The 27,062-nt window shown below is 38.4% G+C and overlaps 1 protein-coding gene across 1 annotated transcript in view; it reads left to right on the top strand.

Annotated features, from left to right (window-relative positions):
* The window catches only part of LOC139735696 (protein still life, isoforms C/SIF type 2-like), a 47,879-nt gene extending 21,317 nt beyond the window's left edge, over window positions 1–26,562 (top strand). Inside the window, exons 7-23 of the mRNA XM_071646442.1 lie at window positions 4,325–4,405; window positions 5,149–5,406; window positions 6,157–6,215; window positions 7,375–7,459; window positions 7,917–8,078; window positions 8,658–8,762; window positions 9,864–10,044; window positions 10,321–10,578; window positions 11,075–11,556; window positions 12,175–12,300; window positions 12,849–13,055; window positions 13,593–13,793; window positions 15,968–15,982; window positions 22,615–22,729; window positions 23,526–23,690; window positions 24,806–24,887; window positions 25,387–26,562. Coding sequence (XP_071502543.1) covers window positions 4,325–4,405; window positions 5,149–5,406; window positions 6,157–6,215; window positions 7,375–7,459; window positions 7,917–8,078; window positions 8,658–8,762; window positions 9,864–10,044; window positions 10,321–10,578; window positions 11,075–11,556; window positions 12,175–12,300; window positions 12,849–13,055; window positions 13,593–13,793; window positions 15,968–15,982; window positions 22,615–22,729; window positions 23,526–23,690; window positions 24,806–24,887; window positions 25,387–26,119 — 3,315 coding nt within the window. The 3' untranslated portion in view covers window positions 26,120–26,562. The remainder of the gene's footprint in view (window positions 1–4,324; window positions 4,406–5,148; window positions 5,407–6,156; window positions 6,216–7,374; window positions 7,460–7,916; window positions 8,079–8,657; window positions 8,763–9,863; window positions 10,045–10,320; window positions 10,579–11,074; window positions 11,557–12,174; window positions 12,301–12,848; window positions 13,056–13,592; window positions 13,794–15,967; window positions 15,983–22,614; window positions 22,730–23,525; window positions 23,691–24,805; window positions 24,888–25,386) is intronic.
* Window positions 26,563–27,062: the final 500 nt, after the last annotated feature.

Here is a 27,062-nt window from a genome sequence, read left to right as displayed (position 1 = left end):
AACCACTTCCACAGAAAAACCGTGCTCCTCAAATGCTCGCAGTGCAGTCAAAAATGATTGATGGGAACTGTAAAAGAAGCCACACTTCCTGTCCTCACCATCAAATTTAAAACTGCAGAATCTGCGAAGCCTTCCTCAGCTGTGTGTAGGGATGGTAACTCCAGTTGTAAATGTAATCATGATTGTAATTCGGTATTGCAATTACGATTATTAACCCGTGTGAAAACGGCCTGAGGCACAGGGACAGGAGGAAACGAGGCTGGGTGATTGAATCCCGAGGGAAAGATTGGTTGAAGTGGTGGAATACGATTTCATTGTCCGATGAGAGAGAGCCGTGTTGTTTTCCAAACCAGGAAGTGAAAGTCTTGTATCAAAGAGGGGTTTCTCTATTCTCTCCTCTATTCAGATATACACAATTGTATCTTCCCTGTTTAAAGGGATAGTACAGTTTTTGGTGGAGATGAGAATTGGGTTTTTAACTTTTTGCGAGATACCAAGAAAACACTTATGATAGAGTACAGAACATACCATTTTAAGAGGAATTCAAAGTTTATTTGACGAAGATCGGGTTTGGAATGACTGAAACATCAAAAAACAAAGTAAAACAAAGCGATCGTAATAAAGTGTGGGTCCCACACTTTATTAGAATCGCTCTTTTTTGATATCTCAGCCATTTCAAAACCAATTTTCATCAAATAAACGTTGAATTTCTCATAGAATTACATGCTCTTTCACATTTTATAAGAGGTTTCTCATTATCTCACCAAAAAATGTTAGAAACCTTAAATTAGGTCTCAACCATAACTGCACAATCCCTTTAAAGCTGGTTTACACAAGATGTTAAAGGGAATAATCATCATCTGTTTTCTTGTGTGTGTGTGTGTGTGTGTGTTAGGCATTCTCATTTCAATGATATAAATTTTCTGCATGAATAGGTCCTTTGATTGTAAGAGATGAAATGTCAAACCAAGGAGGTTGAAGAGATAGAGTAACAACAGAGTTATTCCCTTTGATCTATGTTCGAAGCCGCCACTCAAAAATATTTGAAGCATGTGCCAAACAGGATCTGCCACGCCGTTACGAAGACAATTGACTCGTGTCTCATTGCATAATCACCAGCCACTTTCAAAGGAAGATACATGTCTTTGTGATGGTCATTACTTTTCGCTATCCCTTCTTATAAAAGCTACGTGATACAGACACGAGGATGCGCGAACAGAAATTGAGGAAAAAATGCTGAAATGAAGATGAAAATTACTCGACTGGGCATACACGGGCACTAGTCTGATATATCTATCAATAAAGAATTATACACTGTACTTGAAGATTATTACATGTTAGTTTCATTTGGGGAAATCAAGTCGAAAGGTGATAAAACCAGCTTTCCAGGATGGTACAGTTTTAAACATTTTCACATAATACAGCTCTGATTTACGCTTTTGCGCAAATTTCTGAATGGAATTGACTTTTGTTTTACATGCTCTATTATTAAGTGAAATTTCATTTCATTTAATAAATAAATAAGCAAAATATGTGACCCTGCACCTCAAAACAAACAAAAAGTCGCCACACATACATTTTTAGTTAAGACCATATTCTGAAAGAGCAGACTTTAAGCTTTAAAGTGATGTATAACTCAAATCAAATGGACTCTCCTAACCTATCTAAATATTGGAAAGAAAACACAAACTCAGGAAAAGTGTGAACTGAGAAAAGAGGCTCTGAAGTACAGTGTCTATTCAAGCGCTTAATCTTTACCAAACCGTGCTGGCTGTGTGATGAATGGGACAAAAAACAGAAAGTAAACCACCAGAGTAACAACAATGAAGGGATTATCTGATCAAACTGAAATTAAGCATGCCTTATTAACACATTCTGTCCATAATAAATGCTAACTTTCAAAGCAGTAGCACCTTCTTTTCAAAAGTTATTGGAGTTGAAAGTGAAGCGTGTGGACAAGGTTTTTCAGAAATGAAAATGGGATTCTAAGGACACACCTAATCACACTATTCTACCAAAACTGTTTGAGATAAACTGCTAAAAAAACACACTTTCCTACCCATTTTCTGATACCAAATTTTAGCATAATGTAAAAGAAGACCCGCTCTTTCAGAAAATATGAAAAAGTCAAGTTCGGCTAGGTTGACCCATTTCACTTATTTTCAGTCCTCACGCAAAATCAATGTATGCGACTTTATGTTCGTTTTGAGGTGCACGGTCACATATGGTCAACATTATGATAACGTTCAAAATTAATCTGCAGATTGCTAAGCCAGACGGTGGCTTGGAACATCGATCATCAAAGGCACAAGTGCACCTGTGGATTTTTTTGTACATCAATAGAAATCTGACAACTGTTTGAATAGTTACAGCCAGTTGGAACTCCATGTATAAAACCTCCCTGGTCAAACCTTTAACCCTTTATGTGCCAAAGATTTTAGACAGTGTGAACAATGCTATGGGGTTTTATGTGCCAATCAGAACTCACAGCACACAGAGGATTAATAAAGACCTCAGGGTTTATGGACGAGAAGAACAATTCACTTTAGATTTCCCTGTATCTCCTTTGAATGAGAGCCACCAGGTACAGCATGCAGAATAGCATACCCTCAGGTTTAAGCACATGCAGATTAAAGTAATGAAACAAACAAACAAGCAAAAAATGTCAGAGCAATTAATGAACATGTCAGCAAAGTCAGACAAAATATAACCTTTTGACTCCAGAATAGTATTTGATACTATGACATCCAGTTCTTTTAAACACCTAATGGGTTAAGACAAAAAGAAGGAAAAAAAAAAAGGTGGTAGTCATGTTTTTTGGTATCATTGAGTCATCTAAAGTGCCATCATATGGGGAACCCTAAGAAGGGCACCCTAGGTGGTCATGTCACTCAAATGTCACTACCGGTTGTCTTGGCGATACTTTCCATTCCCCATAGGGTCAGCACAGGGCACAAACAGTTCTCTCGTATTAAGCCGATATCTACTGAAGCTGTTTCATCCTTTTCTGCGAGCTGTACATAAAATTTTGCCACTAATTCTTTTATATTCTAAACGAGCAACTCTGCTTATCATATGTCAAAGAAAGTGCATTCGCATCACACATCATCCAGGGATGAGAAAAGCTGAACCCGTGAAAAAAAAAAAAAAAGGAAACAAAATCAGAAACTGTTGTCTACTGAAGCTGTTTCATCTTTCTCTGTGATCTGTACATGAAATTTTGCCACTAATTCTTTTACGTTCTGAATGAGCAACTCTGCTCATCATCTATCAAAGAAAGTGCATTCTCACACATCATCCAGGGAAGAGAAAGGCCAACAGGAAACAAAATCAGAAACTGTTACACATGTAGCTCCCAGTGAGTGTGCATGACTGTGTTTTCTTGGCAAAAATGAGATGTTTTGTCCCTTGTAAGATCATGAAATAATGTAACTTACGATCTCACCAAAAAAAAATGCAGAGAGAGAGGAAAAAACTCTTTTTAATATGATTATCCATTACATCCTCGTTTATTTAGTAATTTGATTGTCTCACCGCTGAAAGATGCTTGAACTGTCTTCAACAAGTTTCAGACTACATGTATGCTCCATTTTGCTTTGTTCAAGTTGCTGCTGTTATTTTGTCAGGTCAACCATATCACCCAGGTGTGTTTACAAAAGATATATGATCTCTAAAAGTGTTTTGAATTTGTCTTAAAAGCCTTGTATCTTACAAGTATGGGACTTCTTTCAGTCAAACAAAGACATAAAAACAAAACAAGCAATTATGATCAAATGTTGACATTTGTCTGGCATTTTATTTTCATCCCTGATCCTATCCCCCAGAAATTTCTTGCATTTAATTACCAAAAGAGGTGTACTATTAACGATTATGATCATGAGACTGTTGATACTTACAGTATGTACCATAAATATGTAGTTCTATGTTAAAGAGAGACCAAGTGAGCTTCCACTAATATCCTGTAAAACCATCACCTTAGTTCTTCAATTTTTGTTTGCATGAAACTTGCACAAATTTTGCTAGGAGCCAAGAGTTGTGAAAGTAAAATGCACGTAAAAGTTCTTGTCTACACAATTCATTGAATGCCAGTGGTAATTTACAAAAGTTTCATCCTGCAAAAAAGGCAGTCGCCTCCAATTCACAAAAGTTTTGTGCCGCGAATGTTTCCGGTTTCAAAGTACTATATTCCTCACTATTCCTTTTAACCCTGCAGTCAGAAGTAGAACCCTATACATATTGTGTTAAACTTTACCCAGTCCCAGTCAGTGACTTTAAATTGTCTCATTTATCAATGTTCAATTCTCTTTTACCCCCATGAATTCAGGAAAACAAAACCAAGAAGATGGCAGAGCTACAGCTGATGACAGTGTCTGATGCCAAAAACAGACAGGCGATCATGAACCAGGTTTGTTGAGCAAGGCTGCTTCCTCAAGGGGTGGTGGAAGACAGAATTAACCTATCAGTGAACTTTGACCTGGTGTTAACTACACCCTTGTGACATTTTTCATAATCTAATACCATGTTTAAACAAATAAATATCGAGTGTGATAGATTGAATGTCTATAGGACTTGCTACTTTTAAAGTGAAACATATACAAGTACACAAACATTTAGATTATATGCAATTTGTCTGTAATCCTGTAGAAATGTTTGAAAGAATCCTTAGAAAAAACTTTGCAGCAAGTAAAGTTAACTTGAAAAAACTTGAAGGGAACTTTTGTAGCTGATTATGCGAAGAATTATTGGTATATTGTGAAAACCAAATCTCTTTCCTGCTTAGGATGAATACCCTATCTGTGACTGATGAGTTTTAGCGAAGCTGTCGCCACTTTTGTTACCATCCTTGACTTTCTTCTCTGTTGGGAGCACTACTAGGCAAGAGTTCTTCCTTCAACCAGAAATGTGCAAAAGTGACATATTCATGTAGCAAACCCCAACATGGCAGTCTATTGCTTTCAAGGGATAGTTTATTTAGGGTACCTCCTGGGTACCAGAATCAAACATTGGTGTCAACTGTACCCTGCTCAAGGCCTTTAGTACATTGAATCCAGTTTGCACTGATTAGTTGTGCTATGTCAGGCAATCCTCAAGCAAGTTCTGGTAAAGTGATGTACTCCCTACCTACTGCTCTGTGGTCCGCCCTCACAGATCTCCCAGTGGGAACAGAACCTGGAGAAAATCCACCTTGAGCTGTACCGGCTGCGATGCTATGCCACCTCCCTGCAGGGAACAGAGCTGCCCAACCCCAAGACTCTCCTGGCCTGTGTGGGCAAACAGACCAAGGCCACCCTCGGACGTCTGGGCTTCTTTTCTGTCTCTTCCTTCCACTCCCTGGTCAGCGCCAGGAACCCAGCAGGGATCCAGGGCCGCTTCACCAAGCCCAAGTCCAAGAAACAGAAATCTTTCGTAAGGCCCTCTTCCCTTCTCTCATTACAATTTATTTTCATTTGGAACCCTTTCACTGAATTTGGAGTATGACCTAATGTCACATAAGATATCCTGAAAGAATGTATTCACTGTAAGGTGCTGTAGCATATCACTTTGAGAGATCTAAATCTATCATTATGAGTAGCTCTGAGAGATCTACAATGTGTGTCAACAGATGCATTACTATGTATCATTCATTTTGCCATTTGATAAAGCTATTTGCAGGACACTTTTAAAGCAAGGTTTTCTGGTTAAAATTTACAGAGAAACTGCTATTTTATATTATGAGGGAGGATACCTGATTATATTACGTAAAAGTTTGGATAACATGTGTCAGTCTAATCCTGGCATTTCAAAAGTGTGATATGTGAATCTAAAGTCTTCCCTGTTCAGTTTGTGGCCATTTTGGAATGAGAAAAAGAGAGTGTGAAGTGGTTAGGCTGATGATCCAACGAGGGTTGTGTTTTTATGTCTTGATGTGATATATAAACTAAACTCCCACGTGTTGATTGAGAGTTCTTGGAAATTGATTGATCAAATCCATCATTTACTTTCTTGTTTCACTTCGATCAAAGATATATTTTACATACCTGCTGTCCTGGGCACAAGTGAAGAGCCTTGTGGTACAGCATGTTGTTATACAAGTGTTTCTATATAAAAGCAGATTTTTTATGTAAGGAATTTTAATCTGAAGGAATATTTGTTTTATGTCACTCACTTGTTCAACAGTTTGGAACCCTCAAGAAGAACAAAGGAAAATCAACCAGCAGTTTGGACGTCCAGTCAGCGTAAGTGACCATCACTCTGTGTGTCGAAGCACACAAAGTCAGGCATACACTACTCATATTCTCGCACACACACACAATGTCATGATAAACTCTTACTCAGTTTTAATGTATAGTTGTCCTGCCGATGCAGTTGATGAAATTTCATGCCGTAGAGTTCCAAAGTGACGGTTTAATGGTACAGTGTGAATTAAACAGTGCATTCATTTTTTATGTCCAAAGTGATGTTTTCTCTGGGATGTTAGTCCCTTGGTATTTTATTGCCTTGTTGTTTTAACATTAGTTACATATAGAAGAATGGACACCATAGGTGAACAACACATTAAGATCAAGATGTGAGAACGAGGGTCCAAAATATGCTTTGTGTGGGCAGACTATTTGTTGTGAGGTAATTCTCTATAAGTTGTAATTCACTGCTAAAGCATAAAGTCTTGTTGATGTTTTATGTGTTCTTACACTTATCATGCCTTTATGGCCATCATTTTATAGAGGAAATGTTGTATGAGGATAGTTTTGATTACTGTAATGAGTATAAACCCCTATTGTGTGGGCATTGAATCTAGAATTGAAACTGAAAACTATAAACTAAAGATTTTATCTCAATAGGATGTTGAAGTTGGAAGAAAGGCATTCCCCTAGTTGTGCTTTGTTCAGTTCTAGTAAATTCAAACAAATATCTTCCTTGAAAGAAAGATATTATTCAGAGGGGTGAAGAAACTCACACCTGACTATCTTCCTTTTTTATACTTATTTTCATATTGTTCTATTCTACGTTACAGAGAAGACAGAATTCCCTACACAGAGTATTTGTAATGTACTGTGTATGTGGTATATTTTGCAATGTTTTTATTTCATGAGTTGACAGGTATATTTGAGATTAACAACTTGCAAAAAGTGTATTGCCACCTGTAACTCAAATGCTGTGCATATCATCTCCAAGGTAGGAAATCTCATTAGATTTTCTCCTGACAAGATGTAACATTATCTCTCATTTCATCTCTTGGGTTCTCAGTTTCGAGTTTAACCACTCACAAAATTGTCCCTGTTCACAAACGTTATACCCATAAACTCTATGGAACATACAGTAGCTGGTAATCATCACTTTATTTATGCTTTTTGTTTGATCGTTTGCATCTTGTTTCCCTGATAACCTCCGGAGCAGGCCCACTCACGTTTCATATGAAGAATATGAAGTTGGAGAGGATAGGGACCACGAGGTGGACCTCGAGTTTGAGGAGAACGGTCATGTGAGTCCACCGTCTGTTGATTATATGATTAACTCCATTGTCTGACAGCCAGTATCCCTCCAGGGAGATCTCATGTTGGACTTGATTCCCTGCAAGCTAGAAGACAAGGAATCAATTAGAACTATGGCCTTATTTCACTGGAAGTAGTTTGCCTCTGCTGAAGCTAACATCTTTCAGGTTTTTCCTTTTAATTAATATTCATTGCATGACAGCTTCACTGCTAGTTAGGATTTTAACACAAACTGTCATCAAGTAGGCAATGCCCTGAAAAGCCTTTGAACATTGGTGAAAGCATGATTTGTCATGACGCGAGAATGTTGAATTATTGCGACATGGTTTTGTAGTAACTTACATGTACTTCCTTAAGACACCCTATTCTGAAGTTCAATGTGAGACAGTAAAGGAATTCATACAATTGTGGCTGACTTAGATGACCTTTTTTCTTCTCCCCAATCAGGCGTACGATGAAGAAACACTTGTCAGCCATAACGACTCCACTACCTCCAGCCAACTTAGCGACGGCTTCCTCGTCAAGGTCCTGTTACCTGATGACCAGAGCTCCATGGTGACCGTTAAACCAGGCATGACGGTCCAGGACCTACTCATAAGCAGCTGCACGGTCAGTCTTCGCCTCTGAGCCCTTTCGGCTTTTGTCTTTATCGACATTTTCTGGACTCCATTTCATAAAAAGTTGATACCATAGCAACTCTTGCTGGAATAGCAATTATTGTTATAGTAATGACAAGAATCCAGCCTCCTGGTTAGCTGTTGCTATGGGAAGAAATTGCCAATCCAGCAAAAGTTGCTGTCCTATTAACATCTTTAATGAAATGGGACCCTGAACATTTTGATTGACTTGTGAGATGGTACACACCATGCTGTTTGTTGAGGGAAATGTTTGGTCGTGATTGTCTGCCCAATTTCCTCACCTTGTGAAGAGGTGTGGCTTTGGATAGATACAAGAAATCATAGACAATTTTCCAGGAAAGTTAGGGTTTTAGTGACCAAATCCTTCATATACAAAGTATTGTTTAGTAATCAATCGTGAATTTCATCTATTGAATCTTATTTAATTGTGAATTGCATTGCACTTCACTCTCGTGGGTTGCATCAGATTGTATTGTGGGATTTCCGTGCTTGAGTCGAGGGCATGCTTTGTGTGATTTTGATTGCTGTTGCCGTGACAACATTTTCACAGAATCGCAAGATGGACTATCATAACTACTATGTGAGGTTCAAGCAAGCCCTGAGGTATGGAGCCAGCTACACAATACCGGAGAAGACAGCCATCCTCTATGAAGAGGTTTGTCGCCCCTTTAATCACCTTGTAAAATTTTATCTGTCCGTCCTACGCTTCTTGTACATAATGATGTGTAAGATATGTTGAGTCACAATGATAGGAGAGAACCTGTGCATTGTCATAGCAGAGCTGCCATCTCAAATGTTGATCTTTACAGAAATACAAAGAAAAAATTCTTCAGATATTTTATCTGTCCTTAATATAGTATGAGCAGTCTTTCAGCCTTCTGCAGGAAAATATGATTTTTACTTTAATATTAAAGGGTGTGTACAGTTCTGGCCGAGGTGAGGATTTACCTTTTAACGTTTTGCGAGATATTCAGAAACCACTATATGAGATGTCAAATAGCATGCAATTCTAAGGGGTATCAAAAGTTTATTTGATGAAAATCGGTTTTGAAATGGCTGAGATATCATAAAACAAGGTGAAACAAAGAGATCTTAATAAAAGGCGTGGCCTGTCGCCTTTTATTATTATCACATTTTTGGATATTTCAGCCATTTGAAGACCAATTTTCATCAAATAAACATTGAATTCTTCTTAATATTACATGCTCTTTCATATTTCATAGGAGGTTTCTCATTATCTCACTTAAAAAAGTTCAAAACATGAATCCCCGCCTCAACCGGTACTGTGCAGTCCCTTTAAGTATGCGTTTAGTTGCATTTGTAGTAGTAGATTTTGTGATCTGCAGACATTGATAATTCAGGTACAGACAATGTGTGACTAAAGAATGAAGCCTAACAATACTTCCCAGCATATTCCACTGTGATTATAATTACTGTTTTGTGTGTGTTTGTGATGTGTGTTTTCTTCCATAAAAGTGATCCAAATTGTATGTAAAACATAAAATTTGACAACATCATGAAATGTCAACTTTTTTTCATATTATTTACCTGAATCTTTGTGTGCAACACAGTTTCTTATAAAGTGATAGCAATTTCTATGTCATGTTTCTATGTAACCTCATATACAGTATTATTTTCCCAGGAATTGTTAATCACAATTTCCAGTTAATCAATGATTCCATGTGTTGTCATTGGTAGCTTTAGGTATGCCAACCAATGAAAGTGAAGGATTGTTGCGATTTATTTTGTTTTACAGAAATACGATGAGATTGAGATCTGTAGTAAGAGCATTCACCAAGTAGAGCTGTATAAAGTTGATGAGGCGATGTCATTCGGCTTCTCCGTGGAGGCGGAGCTTGGAGACGACATGGAACAGGAGGACCAGTTGTGTGTCTTCATCAGCTCCTTAGAGAGCGGAGGCCAGGCTTACCATCAAGGTGGGTGTGGTCACAGTGTGCCCTCGTTTAGCATCTTGTTGGTGGGGACATCTTTCAAACTTTACTGCACCTTAACAAATCCTTCTCAGAACCAATTCTTCCAAAGCCAAAGACATTTTAAATGTACCTCAACAATAGCCAGTGATATTGATAGAGTGATTTAGAACCAATCTGCAGCAAGTAATTGATATCTTTGGTGTAAGTATTAGGATTGCAGTGTAGTAAATATTTCTATCATTTGTAAATCATCAATCTATCCTCTCCTTTTGAACGCAGACTTGCAAGTCGGTGATGAGATCCTTGTCATCAACGGCCGGGTGGTCTGCGACCTTGACATGCTCTTCATCGAGAACCTGCTGCAGACGAGTACGGCCATCACGCTGACCGTGCGCTCCTGCCGGTCAGTCTTCGCCCAGACCCAGGCCATGCAGGACACCAACCGCTACATCGACCAGCTGACCTGTCCCCCGCCCCCCTCCCAGGCGAGACTGACGGACGAGATGATTGACAATCTCATCGTGCCTGCTCCCTCTGGTATTTATTAACCCATATCATCACAGACTCTGAAGATACATGTCACTGTCTTATTCAATTTGTAATTCCAGCTGTGATACTTTGCAATCCAAGAATCATCAAGTGCTGTCCATTGTAAGACTGTGTTTTCTCATGTAACATGCGGCTTAACAGCAGTTGACTTCTAAACTGATCAATGCACTATTTCAAATTTACCAGCTTGAACTGTTACATTAGTGAGCGCCAGTTATCATTCTATTGTTTAGTTTCTTTCAAGTGTTTATGATTATCAATTGTTTGACATGAAATTACCCACCATTAAAAAGAAAAGATGAATAATGAAAGTTTGACTACAAGTTTTTTTATTATGATATAGTTCAATATTGTTGCTAAACTGTATTTTGTGAAAGATTATGATATTATTGCAATTACTGATAGGCTCTCCAAGTTGCGCAATTATGTAATAGAGGAAGTAAACACAGTGTGCTAATGTTTTCTTCACCCGAATTCTTGACAGTATTTGGCCAGCAAGGTGGTGATGAGGATGATGGAGACCAGGCCTCAGAGAACAGCCTCAACCTCTCGGCTCTTAGTCAGGATGGCGCTTCCACCCCCACATCGACGTCGACGACCACCACCGCTCAGTCCAAGGACGAGGGCAAGGAGGTCGTCAATGGGGAGAAGGAGAACACTCCCCTGGACAACAAGCAGATCGAGGCGCTGATGAAGAATGCCGAGCAGGTGACTGAGTTCTGCCGAACACTGGAAATCCGGCAGAGTGTCCGACGGAACGGCAAGGCCTCCCGAGGTAGCCCGACCGGTTCCCATGGCAACGAGGAGGACCTCCCCTCGATGGAGATCATCCAGGCGGCCCAGAAGCTACGTAAGGTCATCATGGAGTTGCTGGACACTGAGAAGGCCTATGTACGGGATCTGAACTGCCTGGTGACCCGATACTTGGAACCTCTTCAGAACGAGGCTTTCCTCTCTGCAGATGAGGTATGCTGGATCTCATGATCTCTTCCCATCTCTCTTTTCTCAACCTACTTTTACAATTCAAATCATGTATTACCTTTCACTTTCTTCTTTCCCTCTCTTGCTTTTTTTTCATTCTCTTGCTCTCTTTCTCAGAAAAGAGAAAATTTCTCTTTCTCACTCAATCATTTTTATTCCATTTCGTCCGTCTTCATCTGTCTCATCCTGTCTATCTCACTCCCTATATCTTTCTCTCTCTTTCTTTCTTCTTCGTTCCATATCATCCGCGGGGTGACAAGACCTCGTATCTTAATTAACATGATATTGAAAAACATCCTAACTCAACTTTGAAAGTCATTAATACTCATTTGAGTTTTAAATAAGAACAATTAATGTCATCCATACAATGTTTCTACATTATTTGACGTTAACATTGCTGTTATTTTTGTTAAAATGTTGCAAATATGAATAAGTTTTTTTTTTTTCACTGTCCTGAAAATTCATGATTTTGAGATATGAGGATAATATATGTCTATTTCCTGGAGTTACTCAAGTTGTGTGCAAACACTCTGCATCTGATTGAGAGTATCAGACATTAAGTCTTGCATCGCATTCCATGTTTGCTTTCTGCTTTCTCTGTAGATCGATGCCCTGTTTGGGAACATCAAAGAGATCATCAAGTTCCAGACTGTCTTTCTCAAGTGCCTGGAGGAGCCTGTTTCCAAGGAGACAAATTTCAGCAGCCTTGACAACCCAGATGACTTCAAGGTAAGACTCTCTCTGATGCCACTCCTCTTCCCCTCGTCTGGCTGTGACGGTGTGATGGAGCATACAATTCTAAGAGGAATTCAAAGTTTACTTGATGAAAACTTGATGAAAATCAGCTGAGATATCTAAAAACAAAACAAAGCGGTCCTGATAAAAAGGTGGGACCTACCGTTTACTAATACCACTTTATTTTGCTTCTTTTGGGGGGATATCTCACTCGACAACCTATTTTCGTTAAATTAACTTTGAATTCCTCTTATGGTTGTATGCTCTTTAATATTCATATAAGTGGTTTATAATTATTTTGCAAAAAGTTAGAATCTGAATCCCCACCTCAACCAAAACTATACCATCAGTTCAAGCAGCCCTGATACAACTGTACATGCCTCTCTATCTTTTTGTCTTTCTAGTTTTTAATATCGTGCATTTCTTTCTATCTTATCATACAACATATGTCTTGATCATCATGTTACTCTGTATATCTACTCTATGTGAGTATCATCATGATATATATCCTTCACCTCTCCCTCCCCTCCCCCTTATTACAGAGGATCCTGTTCTCCATTGGAAGCTCCTTCCTTTACTACATGGAGCACTTCAAGCTGTACAGTGCATTCTGTGCCTGCCACTCCCGCTCCCAGAAGATTCTGGATCCAGCCAAGGGCAATGCTGCCCTCATGCAGTTCCTGGAAGCCAGGAACCCCAAGCAGCAACACTCGGCCTCCCTTGCCTCCTACCTCATCAAGCCTATACAGGTGAGTCAGAGGAAACTGGGTCTAGTGGGAGGAAATTGTCCAGGTTATGATACTAGCTGGGGAAAATAGTCCAGGTTATGATACCAGATGGGGAAAATAGTCCAGGTTATGATACCAACTGGAGAAAATAGTCCAAGTTTAATACCAGCTGATGATCATGGTCTAGGTTATTATACCAGCTGGTGGAAAAAGCTCAGGCCATAGCTTACACCTGTCACAAATGATTTCCTTTAACTGCAGATTTGTGAAACAAAGATGAGTTCTAATCATCACAATCAAAATCATTGCTCTGATCAATGTTATCAAATCCATAAGATTTGTCTCAAATTTCCCAAGTTTTGTGTCTTCTTATCATATTTCTTGTCTAGTGTAGCAGAAAATTCCATTATTTCTCTCATTTTAACAGTTTCATTCAGAATGAAAGTATTGTTGAAGTGAAATTTTCTATAAGATTCATAGCCCTTATACCTTAACATACGACCTTTCACCCTTTACCCCCCACCACACCCACTCTGGTGCCCCCTTCCTCCAATGCAGAGGGTGCTGAAGTACCCCCTCCTGCTGTCCGAGATGAGGCATCACCTGGACAGAGAAAGCTATGAGCACTACCACCTGTCAGAGTCCCTCAAAGGAATGAACAGGGTGGCGGAGCACATCAACGACATGATGAGGATTCATGAGGAGTTTGGCGCCGTCTTCGACACGCTGGTCGCTGAGCAGTTCCACGTCAAGAAGGAGGTGAGAGATAGAAATGCCAAGTTGTTTGAAAAAAAAAAGAGAACACTTGCATCTTTGCCTTTTGGCTCTTGATTTATTTAAAATTGTGCCACCTTTTCTTCTCTCTGTAAGTTTGCTTCCCTTTCACTCTTCTTCCAACATCCCTTCTATCCTCTCCTGTCTCTTTCTCTTTTATATTCATATTGTCTGATTCTGATCTCACTGTGTCCATGATTCTCAGTACTTTGTCTGTCTGTCTGTCTCTTAGTCTGTCTGACATATTTTCCCTTCCCGTTTCCTGTTCATTCTCTGTTTCTTTCTTATTCTCCATACACTCTTCTATTTATCTATCTGCATATATGTCTCTTGTCTCTTTTGTCTATTTCTCTCTGTTTTTTATCTCTCTTTATATATCTATCTCTCCCTCTATATATTTGTTTTTCTCTGTCTGTCTCTCTGTCTCTCTCTCCTGCTCTCTCTCTCTCTATCTATCTATCTATCTGTCTATCTATCTATCTATCTGTCTATCTATCTATCTATCTATCTATCTATCTTAATCTATCTCTCTATCTCTCTCTCTATTACTATCTATCTGTCTATCTATCTATCTATCTCTCTATCTATCTCAATCTATCTCTCTATCTCTCTCTATATTACTATCTATCTATCTTTCTATCTATCTATCTATCTATCTATCTATCTCTCTATCTATCTCAATCTATCTCTCTATCTCTCTCTATATTACTATCTATCTATCTATCTATCTATCTATCTATCTATCTCTCTCTCTATTCCTCTCTATCTATCTATCTTTCTATCTATCTAGACCTGTCTGTCTCGTCTGCACAAATATTATCGCCCCAGCCCCGTATCTTGGTTCTTCTTTCTTTTGCTTCTTTTTTTTTTCGTAGAAATTATTTTCTTGACTCTATCTAAGTTGCCAATTTTGCCTCTTGTGATTATTTGTTTTTCTTCAGATATCTCTTATTGTTTTGCTTTCTAGTTGTGATATGGTGGATATGTGTTACTCAGAGGAACCCTTTAAGAATGACATTGTTATTTTTATCTATTGTATGCATGTTATAGCTCTATAAGAAAATTTTTGTTACCAAAAAAAAGAGTTTGTTGATTTTTTTTTTTTAATGACATTTCACTCTTGTATAGGAAAGTTGAGAGTGGACGTACGAATGGAAATTACACCAGGAGTTTCTTTAATTTCTGTCTTGACTGTCTCTATGTGTTCTGTCACCAAAACTAATCAAACAATTTCTTAAAGATTCAAATCGAAGGTATGCCTGGATCAGATTGACCTATCGTTTGCACTGTGGCCAAAATCATTATGTGAACTTTGACCTAAGTGTTGTGTGATGAAGTCACAGTTTTTGAGAATGCATCAAACGTCAGAAAATTCTTGTTGTAGATTGTTGAGAGGTTTTGGTGACAGTTCACATCTTTTGATTCTTCAGTTATGTTCCGTTCCCTTCTCAGATCCAATGAGGTTTTGTTTTTTTGTTTATCCCTGTATTTTGGAATGACTGGGGCATTTTTAGTATACTAAAGAACTGTACAGAGGAGTGCAATAGTATTGTGAAGTTATTCTTAAAGCAGTGTGATATGAATCTTCCATTAAGGATCAAAAATTATGTGCCCTCTCTTGCATCTGGGTATGATTGATGAAGTAAAAACAGCTTTGCAGCACACAGAAGTTTTCATGGATTTATTTTTTTCTTGCTTAATTGTTCTGATGCATTCTGTTAATTGATCTCTGAGAGGATAGAGACGAAGATTTCATGTGTGAGGAAAGACAGTTGTTTAACTTCAGTTAAAAAAATTGCTGAAAAAATTCTTTGCACTTGAAAGCTGTGTTTATAAAGAGCAGTCAGATGTTAAATATTTGTTTCCATTACTTCTTTCCCTTTCTTCCTGCATTTTCCACTTGCATTTTTTTTTTAATATATATCTTTCATTTTTTGTTTTAACATGCTCATTTATACTTGCTTTGCATTTGTCTTACAATGCCCCTCCATCCCCATCTTCTAACCATCCTTCTCCCGAAACAATTGCCCCGCCCCTTTATCTCCACCCCTCCCTCCTCCGTGTGGTCATCCTCATCTTTTGTCTACTCATCCGTCCATCCATCCATCCATCCATCCATCTGTTTGTCTATCTGTCTTTCTGTCTGCTTGCTGCGTCAGATGGTTGGGAGTAAGGTAAATATGCCTCGCAAATTTTTCCTCCTTCGGCTGATTTTTTACTTTTCGATCACTTCCTACCTCCAAAAAAGAAAAGTTATTCATGCAGCGAAGTTTTCGAGTTATCAAGTCACCATGTCAAGTCAGTTGCATGTGTATTTCAGCTCATAGAAGCTCTCTCCTTTTCATCATTACACTCTTGTATGTTGTGCAGTGTTTTAACCATCAGTCCCAGATATACTCATTTGTGTTGTGTGTTATGATTCTGTTGTTCTCTTATTTCCTATCTCCTTTATAGTTTGTCTACTGACAGTTACAGCCTTGTCATATGTGCATAATGTATCCGCTCCATGTCAAACAGAGTAGAGCATAGAATGAGCGTAGTTTCAGCATATATGTATTTGAAAACTGTTCAGCCAGCAGTAAAATGAATTTTAAAGAAATAACATTTTAGTGAACCATGAGAGTTCAGCCCTTCACATTGCTCATCCTCCTGCATTTCTGGAGAAAAAACAGAAGTAGAGAAAAGAGATGATATATTTCATTTGCATTCATCAGCTTTTTGTTGTTTTTGTCTCATCAGGCTGTGATGTTAGCTGATATTGGTAGCTTAGTGTGTGTCCATTACATCTGTACAAGAAACATGGATAAACTATCTTAAATAAGATGTACACCTACTTTTTAATAGTGAGTTGTTATTGCAGATGTTCTGTGTGTACATGTATGTAAGGTATCCTGCCGTAGAGGCATTCATGATGAGTGTCAGAAAGATAGATTACATAATCTGATATGAGTGACAGAGAGAGATAGAGGAAGAGATAAATGATTAAATGAATAAATAAATATAAAATGCATAAATAAATGAATAAATAAATAAATAAATATGTATGTGTTATATATAGAAAGTTAGATACATACATACATACATACATACATACATAGAGAGAAAAAGAGAGAGAGAGAGAGAGAAAGAAAGAAGAAAATAGATAGAGAGGAAGAGGGAGAGAGGCAAACATGGTCGTGGTTAGATTGTAGCCACTAAAATTGTAGATCATTGACATTTGTCTTTGTCTTTATCGGTGTTCATATAATTCAACCGTCTTCCCATTGTCTCTTCTTCCTCACATCCCGTACGGAATCGATTGCCTTCCCGGAAAAAAGCTCTCTTCCAATTCCGTTTTGACCTCCATGGTTCGTTCCACCCTCTCCTCCTCCTTGATCCTTGCCAAGGACAATGCCACTTCCTCCTCCAGACCTCTCAAGAGAGGGGACCTCCCGGTAAAACATTTTGAGATGAACGAAAGAGATTAATCTCTCGATTCCGGAATTAGCGGGCTGTTGCAAATATTTCTGCTTACTTTCTTTTCAGTGGCTTTTGTGAACTGTTGAAGGAATTCTTCCATAAAGTTTAGCTCTTAAATATTTTCTAGGTGTTTCAGATTTAGATGTAAAATTTTCAGAATTTCAGATCCATATTTTGCAAGGAATTAAAATTCTGATGTTGTCAACATCTCTAATACAAAGGGTTTTACTTTTGTTGCACATTTTTAATTTTATATTAATCAAATCTGATACAAAGTGATTACAGTTTCCAAGAAGGTGATCAAATCCTACTTGGTCAAAAAAAGAGAAAAGAATATCTTTCAAAGCTTTAGAATTCCAAGATTTGTTTGTTTAAAAATAAAATTTACATAATTGAGATCGCATCATTTAGAAATATATGTATTTCTGATATCTGATTGAAAATAGTAGTAACCATATGAGTCCACTTTCATCAAGGTCTCCTATTTTATACTCACAAGTCAGAGTGGAAAAAGAATCCTACCCTTGGGAAGTCATTTTCTCTTTTCCAATTATTGATTTTTAATTGAATTAGTAATTAGTCATTATTTGAATCGTTAAGAGTGCAATTTGTTCTTTCGGAAGCTACTGTATGTTGCATTCGTCAGAATATTTTCTTCAAAGAATTCCTTCGGCAGTTTACGGTTGTTTTGATGGTTGTAGGAAGCATTTTCTTTGGGAAGCCTTGTTCTAAGAATGAATCGTGTTCCTCGTTCTGTCAGCTACTGTTGCATCGTGATGACATGAGAAAGTTAAGACAAACTGGGATGAATTTGTATCTGCATGTTGTGTTTGTAGCCGTGTTCTTGGTTGAGGCTGTTTGTAAAGTATGTTATGTTTTGTCAATGGCTGTCTTCTTCTTGGCTCGTGATTCTTGGCTTGTGAAGACTCTTTTCTCTTTACCTTAATAATGGAAGTGGAATGATTTGGACTTGTAGACTTCAACTTTCTGATTTAGAGAAATATTTACCAAAGTTGGTTCTCTCCTCCTCCTCCTCCTCCTCCTCCTCCTCCTCCTCCTCCTCCTCTTCCTCCTTCTTCTTCTTTTTCTCCTTCTTCTGCTTTGGAGCATGCTTGCTTCTCAAAGGCTTTGAACGTTGTTTATACCTTCAGTCCTTTCACTGTCAAAATTCAAGAGAATAAAGATTCAGGTCACTCGGGCACGGGATTAAATTTCAACACAACCTTCTCTGTCTTTTGACCTTGAGAAACAGATTTCCTCTTTCATTTTCTATCTGTTTTTCTTCATAGTGACTCAAGTATCTTCTATTTGTTGGCTGACATCAGTGTCTATTTTGTTTCAAGTTAAGACATAAAATTGCAACAGGAAATCCACAGCTGTCATGATGTGAGCCATTATTAGGCATCATCGTCATAATCAGTTTCTGCCCAAGTACCCTCCCCCCCCCAAAAAAAAAAGAAAAAAAAATGATAATGATAATAATAATAATAATAATTTGTGAATTCAAGATGCTTTTTTTTCTTATATGACAGGGATGTTTTGTTTGCAAATGTCTCCTCAAAGTAGATATTGTCTTTGATATAAGGCTACCCAGCTGTGCTGTTTCAATACAATCATGTGGTCTACTTATGGAAAAAGGTGGAAGAGAGGGAGATAGAGAGGGAGATAGAAAGAGAGAAAGAGAGGGAGCAAGTTGGTGTTTTTTTAGAGGAAATTGTAGTCTTTGTCAGACACACTGATATTCCCATGTGCCTACCTGTAGATGATGACCATTCCCCAGGCTAAAGCTATTTTATTTGTCCAAATGTTTCACCTTTTCAGAAAAAAAAAAACGTCTATCATCAGCTGCTATAAACATCGTCTTTTAATCATTGATTTGTGCTTTTTTTTTCATTTTAAATCCTTCATATGCTTGTTCCAGTTTCATTTTTTTCTTTCTTTCTTTCTGAGTTTCTGCTTCAGAGCTTAAGGTATTGCTGCATATTAGTTCATCACAAATAAGTTACTTATTTCCAAAAGTCCCTGGCATAACAATTGGAAAAGTGTTCAGGAACATATGAGTAGTCTTGTATCCAGGCATATTTATTTTGCAGTTGGTGTGTCCTCACTAGCACCTTGTTTTTAAAACACAAATGAGCTAAGCATGTATATACTGTAAAAGTGGATATTTTTGCATGATTATTTTTTCACGCTCGGCCGGGTAAGATGAGTTTCGCATGTTTTTAATTCCGCAGAATCATGACATCAACCCTGGAACATCAATGCAAACAAAAACATTCACATTTTTTATTTTGTGCTAGTTTCTAATTGCGCGAAATGCGTGAAAATTTCCACTTTTACAGTATTGCCCTTTCATTTGATGAGATGTATATATTTTGTGCTTCAGTCATGTATATGCTGCTTCTATGCTACGTCGTAAGTGAACTTGCTCACTGTACATTGCTGCCATTTGCAAACTGCTGAATGCTCTACACACTGGCTGTGCAAAATTATTTAATGGGAAAAAAAAGTATTGTGTGTTCACTGCGACATTTGGCTGCATGCGAGTCATCTTCAGTCTAGTTTGCAATATTTGTTGGACAATCATAGGGCCAAAAAATTTGTCAGCTTTAGGGCAAACAGCCTTTCTTGAAGGTGAGTCACTTTCCCGTGAATGATAGACAATATCTACTAAGCAAAATCTAATGTGAGTGTCTAAGAGATTTTTATTCCTTTCGCTGCAACTATTAAACCTATTACCCAGACATAGTCATCATAAATGGTAATTACCAGTACCTACTTTGTAAATCCAATGTGTAAAATTTGCAAACTTATCACTGTCCTGTTTTTAAGAACCACCTGTTGTATCTCTCTCTTTCTCTCTCTCTCTCTGCATCTATAGATATAATCTAGAGATTTATAGATTACAGAAGTGTGTATGTGAACTACACTGTACTTCAGATAGGAAGATAAGATAATGAATTGGATGCATTTGTTGGTTGCTCCCAATAGCTGAATTTGCACACAGAAGTTGTCAATTTTTGTATCACAGTGTGAAAATCAAATGAAAACAATTGAACAATTGAAATTGAAAAATCAAATTCCACAACACAAGAATTACCAGTTTCCAAATCATGTGGCAAAAACCAAATTTGATTTTGGCTTTGTGTGAATGCAACTATGGAAATGGTATCAGCTGTCTATTCATTATTTCATTTTTGGGAACAAAGTCTTGTGTGTACAGTTGTACACCTCCCCTCTGTCACCACAACACTCAAAAGTCAACCACAATTTCTTTTTTTCTGTCTATAGACTAGATATTCAAGAAAAAAAAATTGTGTTTGATGTATTAACCCATTGAGGACGAGTCCCGAGTATACTCGGGCAAGGGTCTATGGGAAATGCGTGTTGTAGCAAAATCAGCCCGTCCTCAACGGGTTAAAAAACAGACAAACATGCTATTTGTTGTCAAATCATCACAAATCAGAATCTTAGAATTAGCAGAGATGTTTTAGTTTTTATGTACACAGCAAATTTCACTGTTGTTACCAAAAAGTTTATTTGTAAAATTCATGAAATTTTTGCTTTTTAAAAGAACAGAAATTGAATTATAATATTTCATCCAACATACTCCTCAGATTGGTATTTTGCCTGTTGGGTTTTCAGCAGTTTCTGTCAAGATTCAATGACATTTGTAACATAACATATACAGTGCAGAACTACACGTATTTTACCCACCTTCCTCTCCAAAGGGGCATAAGGGTCAGAGGTGTTTCCTAACCCATTTCCTATGGAACCTTTTTAGTTCTATACACAGTGTGCAGATATTTGAGAATCTGGTGGAGAAAGGGTTAAGACAGTTCTGTCATCCAGTGTGACCCAATGATGTGATCCCATGATGCTTTCCTATCACACACAATAATCATCACCACTTCATACCATGATTAACCCTATATTTACCAGGGCATCTTAGCTTAACGGGATGGTATAGTATTGGTGGAGATGAGGATTGGGCTTTTAACTTTTTGCTCGATACCAAGAAACCACTGATGAAATAGTACAGAGCATACCATTCAAAGAGGAATTAAAGTTTATATGTGACAATGCACCTCAAAACAAACAAAAAGTCGCCAGACATGAATTTCTAGTTAAGACCATATTCTCAAAGAGCAGACTTTAAGCTTTAAAATGATGTATAACTCAACTCAGATGGACTATCCTAACCTATCTAAATATTGGAAAGAAAGCACAAACTCAGGAAAAGTGTGAACCGAGAAAAGAGGCTTTGAAGTACAGTGTCTATTCAAGCGCTTAATCTTTACCAAACCGTGCTGGCTGTGCGATGAATGGGACAAAAAACAGGAAGTAAACCACCAGAGTAACAACAATAAAGGGATTATCAGATTATACTGAAATTAAGCATGCCTCATTAACACATTCTGTCCATAATTAATGCCGACTTTCAAAGCAGTAGCACTATCCTTTCAAAAGTTATTAGAGTTGAAAGTGAAGAGTGTGGACAAGGTTTTTCAGAAATGAAAAAGGGAATCTAAAGACACACCTAATCACACTATTCTACCAAAAATGTTCGAGATAAACTGCTAAAAAAACACACTTTCCTGCCCATTTTATGATACCAAATTTTAGCATAATGTAAAAGAAGACCCGCTCTTTCAGAAAATATGAAAAAGTCAAGTTCGGCTAGGTTGACCCATTTCACTTATTTTCAGTCCTCACGCAAAATCAGTGTGTGCGACTTTATGTTCGTTTTGAGGTGCACGGTCACATATGATGAAAATCAGTTTTGAAATGGCTGAGACATCCAAACACAAAGTAAAAGAAAGCGATCATAATTAAAGGTGGACCCCACCTTTCACTAAGATTGCTCTGTTTTGGGTATCTCAGCCATTTGCAAAACCAATTTTCATTAAGTAAACATTGAATTCCTCTTAAATTATATGCTCTTTCATATTTCATTAGAGGTTTCTCATTCTCTCACCCCAAAATGTTGGAAAACTGAATTTAGGTCTCAACCAAAACCATACGATCCCATCAGTATTCTGTCTAAATTTGACCTCAATTTGTAAAGTGTTAGCAGGCCCACTCAGGTATAGCAATGTGCCACAGTCCAATAGGAAGGCCATTGTGGAACAATATGGATTAGGGGGGATTAGGTAATCTCTTTTCATTGACAGTTGATTAGTTTCCAGACATTTGTTCTTATTGGCAAAGAAAGCGCAGTAAGGATTAACAAACTTTGAGTGTTTGCCAAATGATGTTCCTGCCTTTGATGAGCGTGATGAATTCCACCCTTGAGTCCTTGTGTCATCTTCATAAAGATGTTTTCTCGTATCCGTCTCCCCCCAAGGTCCAAGAACTGGCCATGGATGACCTGGTCAGGTACGAGACAATGAGCTGGCTGAACTGTCATGATGACCTCCCAAAGTACAAGAAAGGTCGTGAACCCACGGTCAACGTATTTGGTGAGTTTATAACAAGTGGAGAAAGTTTTGTTTTTATGATTTATATTGAAGGTTTACAAATGACTGGCATCGAAGTTCATGTTTAAATTTCATAAGCCATTGTTCAAGATTTGTGTTAATTCCTCAGATTCTGATGTGTGCTATAATATAAGGTGTAGCATTTTGAAAGGAATTGTCACATTCCCAGTAATATCCAATTTGGATGCTGGTACAATCATATTTTAAAGAGTGTTGGGGCACTGTGGCATAGTGGATAAGACTCCTGACTTGCAATGGCAGATCCAGAATTCAAATCCTGCCTAGTGCCTATGCCTTTGGCCAAGATGATTTTTCCTGATATCTGTCAATTTGCCAATCAGTTGCAAGATGATTTTTTACCCACCATGTCTCTCAAGCCAGGTGTGTAAATGATTACGTAACATAACAGTAATGGCTGGTCCTTTGGTAGAACAGTAGCAACACTGAAGAGGCTACCCTGGATAAAGTAGACAATATAATCAAAGGGAATTACTTAGTCCACAGTTGTACATGTAATCGTACATTTTATCTCTTTATTGAAGAAACCTGTAAGTGACACCCTACAGAAGTTGTGCTTGCTTTTTTTTTCTTCTTTTTTTTTTGCTTGTTAGCTGGTGAAACCCGGAAGTGGCACCAGAAGTGTGGAGTGGCCACCCCCCCCCCCCCCCCACTTTTGAAAACGTGGCGCCGCCATGTTGTGTGTTTCTACTCTTCAATGAATCATTTAAAATCAAGTCAAATCAAATCAAACGTGATTGACATCGATCCTTCCCCCCAGTGTTCCGGCCGGCTGTGGTGATAATCTACAAGGAGCGAACTCGTAAGAAGAGCATGGCTAAGCTGTCTGGGACAGGAACACTCAAGGGCCACCCTGAGGATCTCATCCGCTTCAAGTGGATGGTTCCTGTTTCATCCATGCAAGTCAAGGAGGCCAACATCTCAGGTCAGTATAGACCAGATTTTTTTGTTCTCCCCCAGTAGCTGAGTCCATCCCACCACCTTCCCTTCTCCCTGGCTTCATAGACTCTGAAAATTGGGCTCACTTCTTGCATGCGGTAGTTTTAATACCACCATGACTGTTGCAAGCTAATCAGCTTGTTTGAACAGGGTTGATTAAAAACCATGTCTGGCAGCCAAAGGCACATGTTTACAATCATAATCATAAAACATCATTCCAGTACTCTGAATAAACAATAATACAAATTAAGACATGATAACAACAAACAAATCCAACTTTCCTGGCAAAGCTAAGAATAAAAACTATAAAAAAAAGATACATACACAATAATTCCTTTTAGTCTTATGCCAAATATCAAAACATATGCTCAATCAGTGAGGATACCAGCCCAATCCATACTAAGGTAGCTTTATCAAAAACATGATGAAGAAACTTGCAAGAATAGGCTGTTTCTGTGGATGCTGTGATCAGCAAAAATACTTGGCTCTGAGGAGTACTGTAGATGTTGACATGGAGACTGCAAGCAATGCAGATACTGTCATAATAAGTTGCTTTGGCGATTCATATCTGAACTTGACTCTCTTCCACTGTGCAGTTATTGCAAGCAACACAAGTACTGACATACTGAGTTGCTTTGGTAGTCACCTCTGAACTTAATTCTTTTCCACTGTGCACTTTAAAATTGTTGCTTAGTGCACAGAGAAGAGACGTTGGTCCATTGAGTTTGACAAGTTATTGTTTAACAGTTTAACCTTGGACTCTTCTTGTGAATAAATTATGCAAAGATACTTTATTCAAAATCTTTATTACGTACCTTGCTGTTTCGTTGAAAATCTCACAAAATGTAACACTAGTATGGTATACCATCCCTCATGTACTGAATGAATATATCTTGCATTGCGTTATCTTAACAGATGAAGGAACATAAAAGTGGTGAAAGTTATCACACTTTAGATCAGAGTAGTAGCCGTTGTACTTTAATAGTGTGATGATATGGAAGAATTGAGACAGAGAGAGAGTGAACAAGTGTGTAATGTTACATGTGTCATGCTTCGCAGTACCTTGCAAGATTTGTTCAAATTCTTTTTCGAAATGCACAGAAACGGACTACTTGAGTTTGTGGGAGTTGGTGCACACCAAGGCTGAGTGCAAAGCAGAAAAAGTCTTCCAGTTCTCATGCAGGTGGGGAGCAAATATATCACAAATCTGACTGTATCTTCATCAGTGTCTGTCCTTCTGTCTGTCTGTCTGTCTGTCTGTGTCTCTCTCTTTTCCTATATCTTTTATCTCTCTTTCTGTTTGTCCGTCTCTCATTCTGTCTATCACTCTCTCTGACTTCCTCTCTCTCATTTTCTACATGTCTACCTTTTCATTTTGTGATACCATCTTCACATTTTTTGTGTGTCCACCCATTTTCTTCTGTCTTTTTTTTCCTTTGTCTTGTATTCCACCTGTCTCACCATCACCACTTGTTGAGGTATACTTTCCTTAAAGAATATTTCCCCCTATAAACTTTTTTTTTTCACTCTCTATTAACCACAATATGAATATGTATGTTCTTTTTTGCAAATATTTCTCAAGACACTCTGTGACCTGTACACACACAAAAAATGAAATCAATGACTACACATTTTGAAATGATTTATTGATGAATTGTTGTCTACATTTTTACTCACAACAGCTCTGCAGACCTGAGGAATTCCTTTGTGAAGACGATACGCCAAGTGATGCGTGAACATCACCGCAATAAGAACACCCCCGGAGGTTCCAAGTTTAACATGAAGAAGACTTACGCACCCTATGGAGGGAAACGCTTTAATGGTCTCACGAGATCCAAGAGAACGCTTCGTGCGGGAATGATGGGCAAATCGGACGGCTCGTCTGCCGGACAGAGCGAGGCAGGGTCACTAGGGAGCGAGGAACGGTCCAGTGAGAGTGGCTCGCATCGGTCGGATGGTGACCGCTGCGATGAGACGGACTCCACCAGCACCGGCCAGGGGTCATACAACCCGGACCGCGAGTCCTGCGAGGCGACCACCCTCATCTTAGAAAGCCTAGCTCAGGATGAAGCAGAGCGCAGCCTAAATTGCAATTCCAACAATAGTTTGAGTCAAGGGAAAAACGCCAACACCAGTCTGCCAAACTCTCCCATGGCCACGCCCTTTTATGTGCCCCCCACGTCTGGTTCTCACCCTCTGGACACCAGTCGAGAGGATCCCAATAGGACTATCACACCCAACTCCACCCAAGTTGCCCCCGGCAACAAGATGCGGCCACACGGCCTCACCCTGGACCTCTCCGGCACACAGCTGCAGGGACCGATGAGTACACCGAGCGAGCCGTACACTCCAAACCTAGAGGAGATCCGGGCGAGGTTGGCAGAGATTGAGATGGCAGTAGAAGACCATCACTGAGTCAGGGTTAATACCACCAGCTCCAACCAACATCTCATATATGATACCAACATCAATTAGAGCAGATACTCTGCACCATGTCGTAATTCTATCTATCACTGTGTAGATGGTCACAAGAAGTAAACTTCACATTGTCATTATTTTTTGAACCTCTTCAGAGAGACATGTTTAACACACTCAATATTCCTCTGGTGCATTTTAGCTCACACGTCAGACATAATTTGATTGCCCACAAGAGTGTGGAAAGTATGAAATTTCAGAGATCAAAATTTAGCACATCATGAATGATGAAACCCAGTCATCCTGTAGATAACCTGTGATACTTCACTATGGTATCCCTTTGTGGTACCTGTCATACAATAACTTGAATAGATTTGCAGACTCTAAAGAGAATCATTATTTACAAGATGCTGCAGCTTATGCGAAGAGTGGAGAATGGAGAAAGGGGGGAAAAAAAGATACTATTCATATGAAACAGAATAAAATTTGCTTAATGATATTTCAGTTCTATACACAATCATAATGGACACATGGATCATACTTGTAAAGATTATCATGTGAAAATAGGTCAGTATTTTCCAACAAGTGCTTCCACGACAGATGTTACCATGGTGATACTTAGTGATACATCTTTTTTTGTTTTTCTGTGCTGAATGGAAATGGAATGACAACCATTTGTAGGAGCATGCGAGCAAAAAGAATAAAATTTTGCTGTCTTTTGTTAGTAGAGCAACCTGATACTTACTTTTGACAGCCTCTTGACTGTTATCTGATATTGATCTTCTCGTAACACTCAAGGTTGATCATGTTTTCATGTGGAGATCGTCGATGCCTGTAGATGAGATAACAGCGCCAATATATTTTATACACTCTTGTTTGATACGATGTATGGTTCTGAGTGAAACATACATTAACAGATTTTATTGAAGTTACACTTTTGAAT

This window comes from Diadema antillarum, unplaced genomic scaffold (genome assembly GCF_040938485.1).
Source record: "Diadema antillarum isolate AM-2024a unplaced genomic scaffold, OU_Dant_1.0 seq00000592_RagTag, whole genome shotgun sequence".
Taxonomy (NCBI): domain Eukaryota; kingdom Metazoa; phylum Echinodermata; class Echinoidea; order Diadematoida; family Diadematidae; genus Diadema; species Diadema antillarum.
Note: the sequence above shows the minus strand (reverse complement) of the source record. Positions and strands in the feature narration are given on the sequence as shown.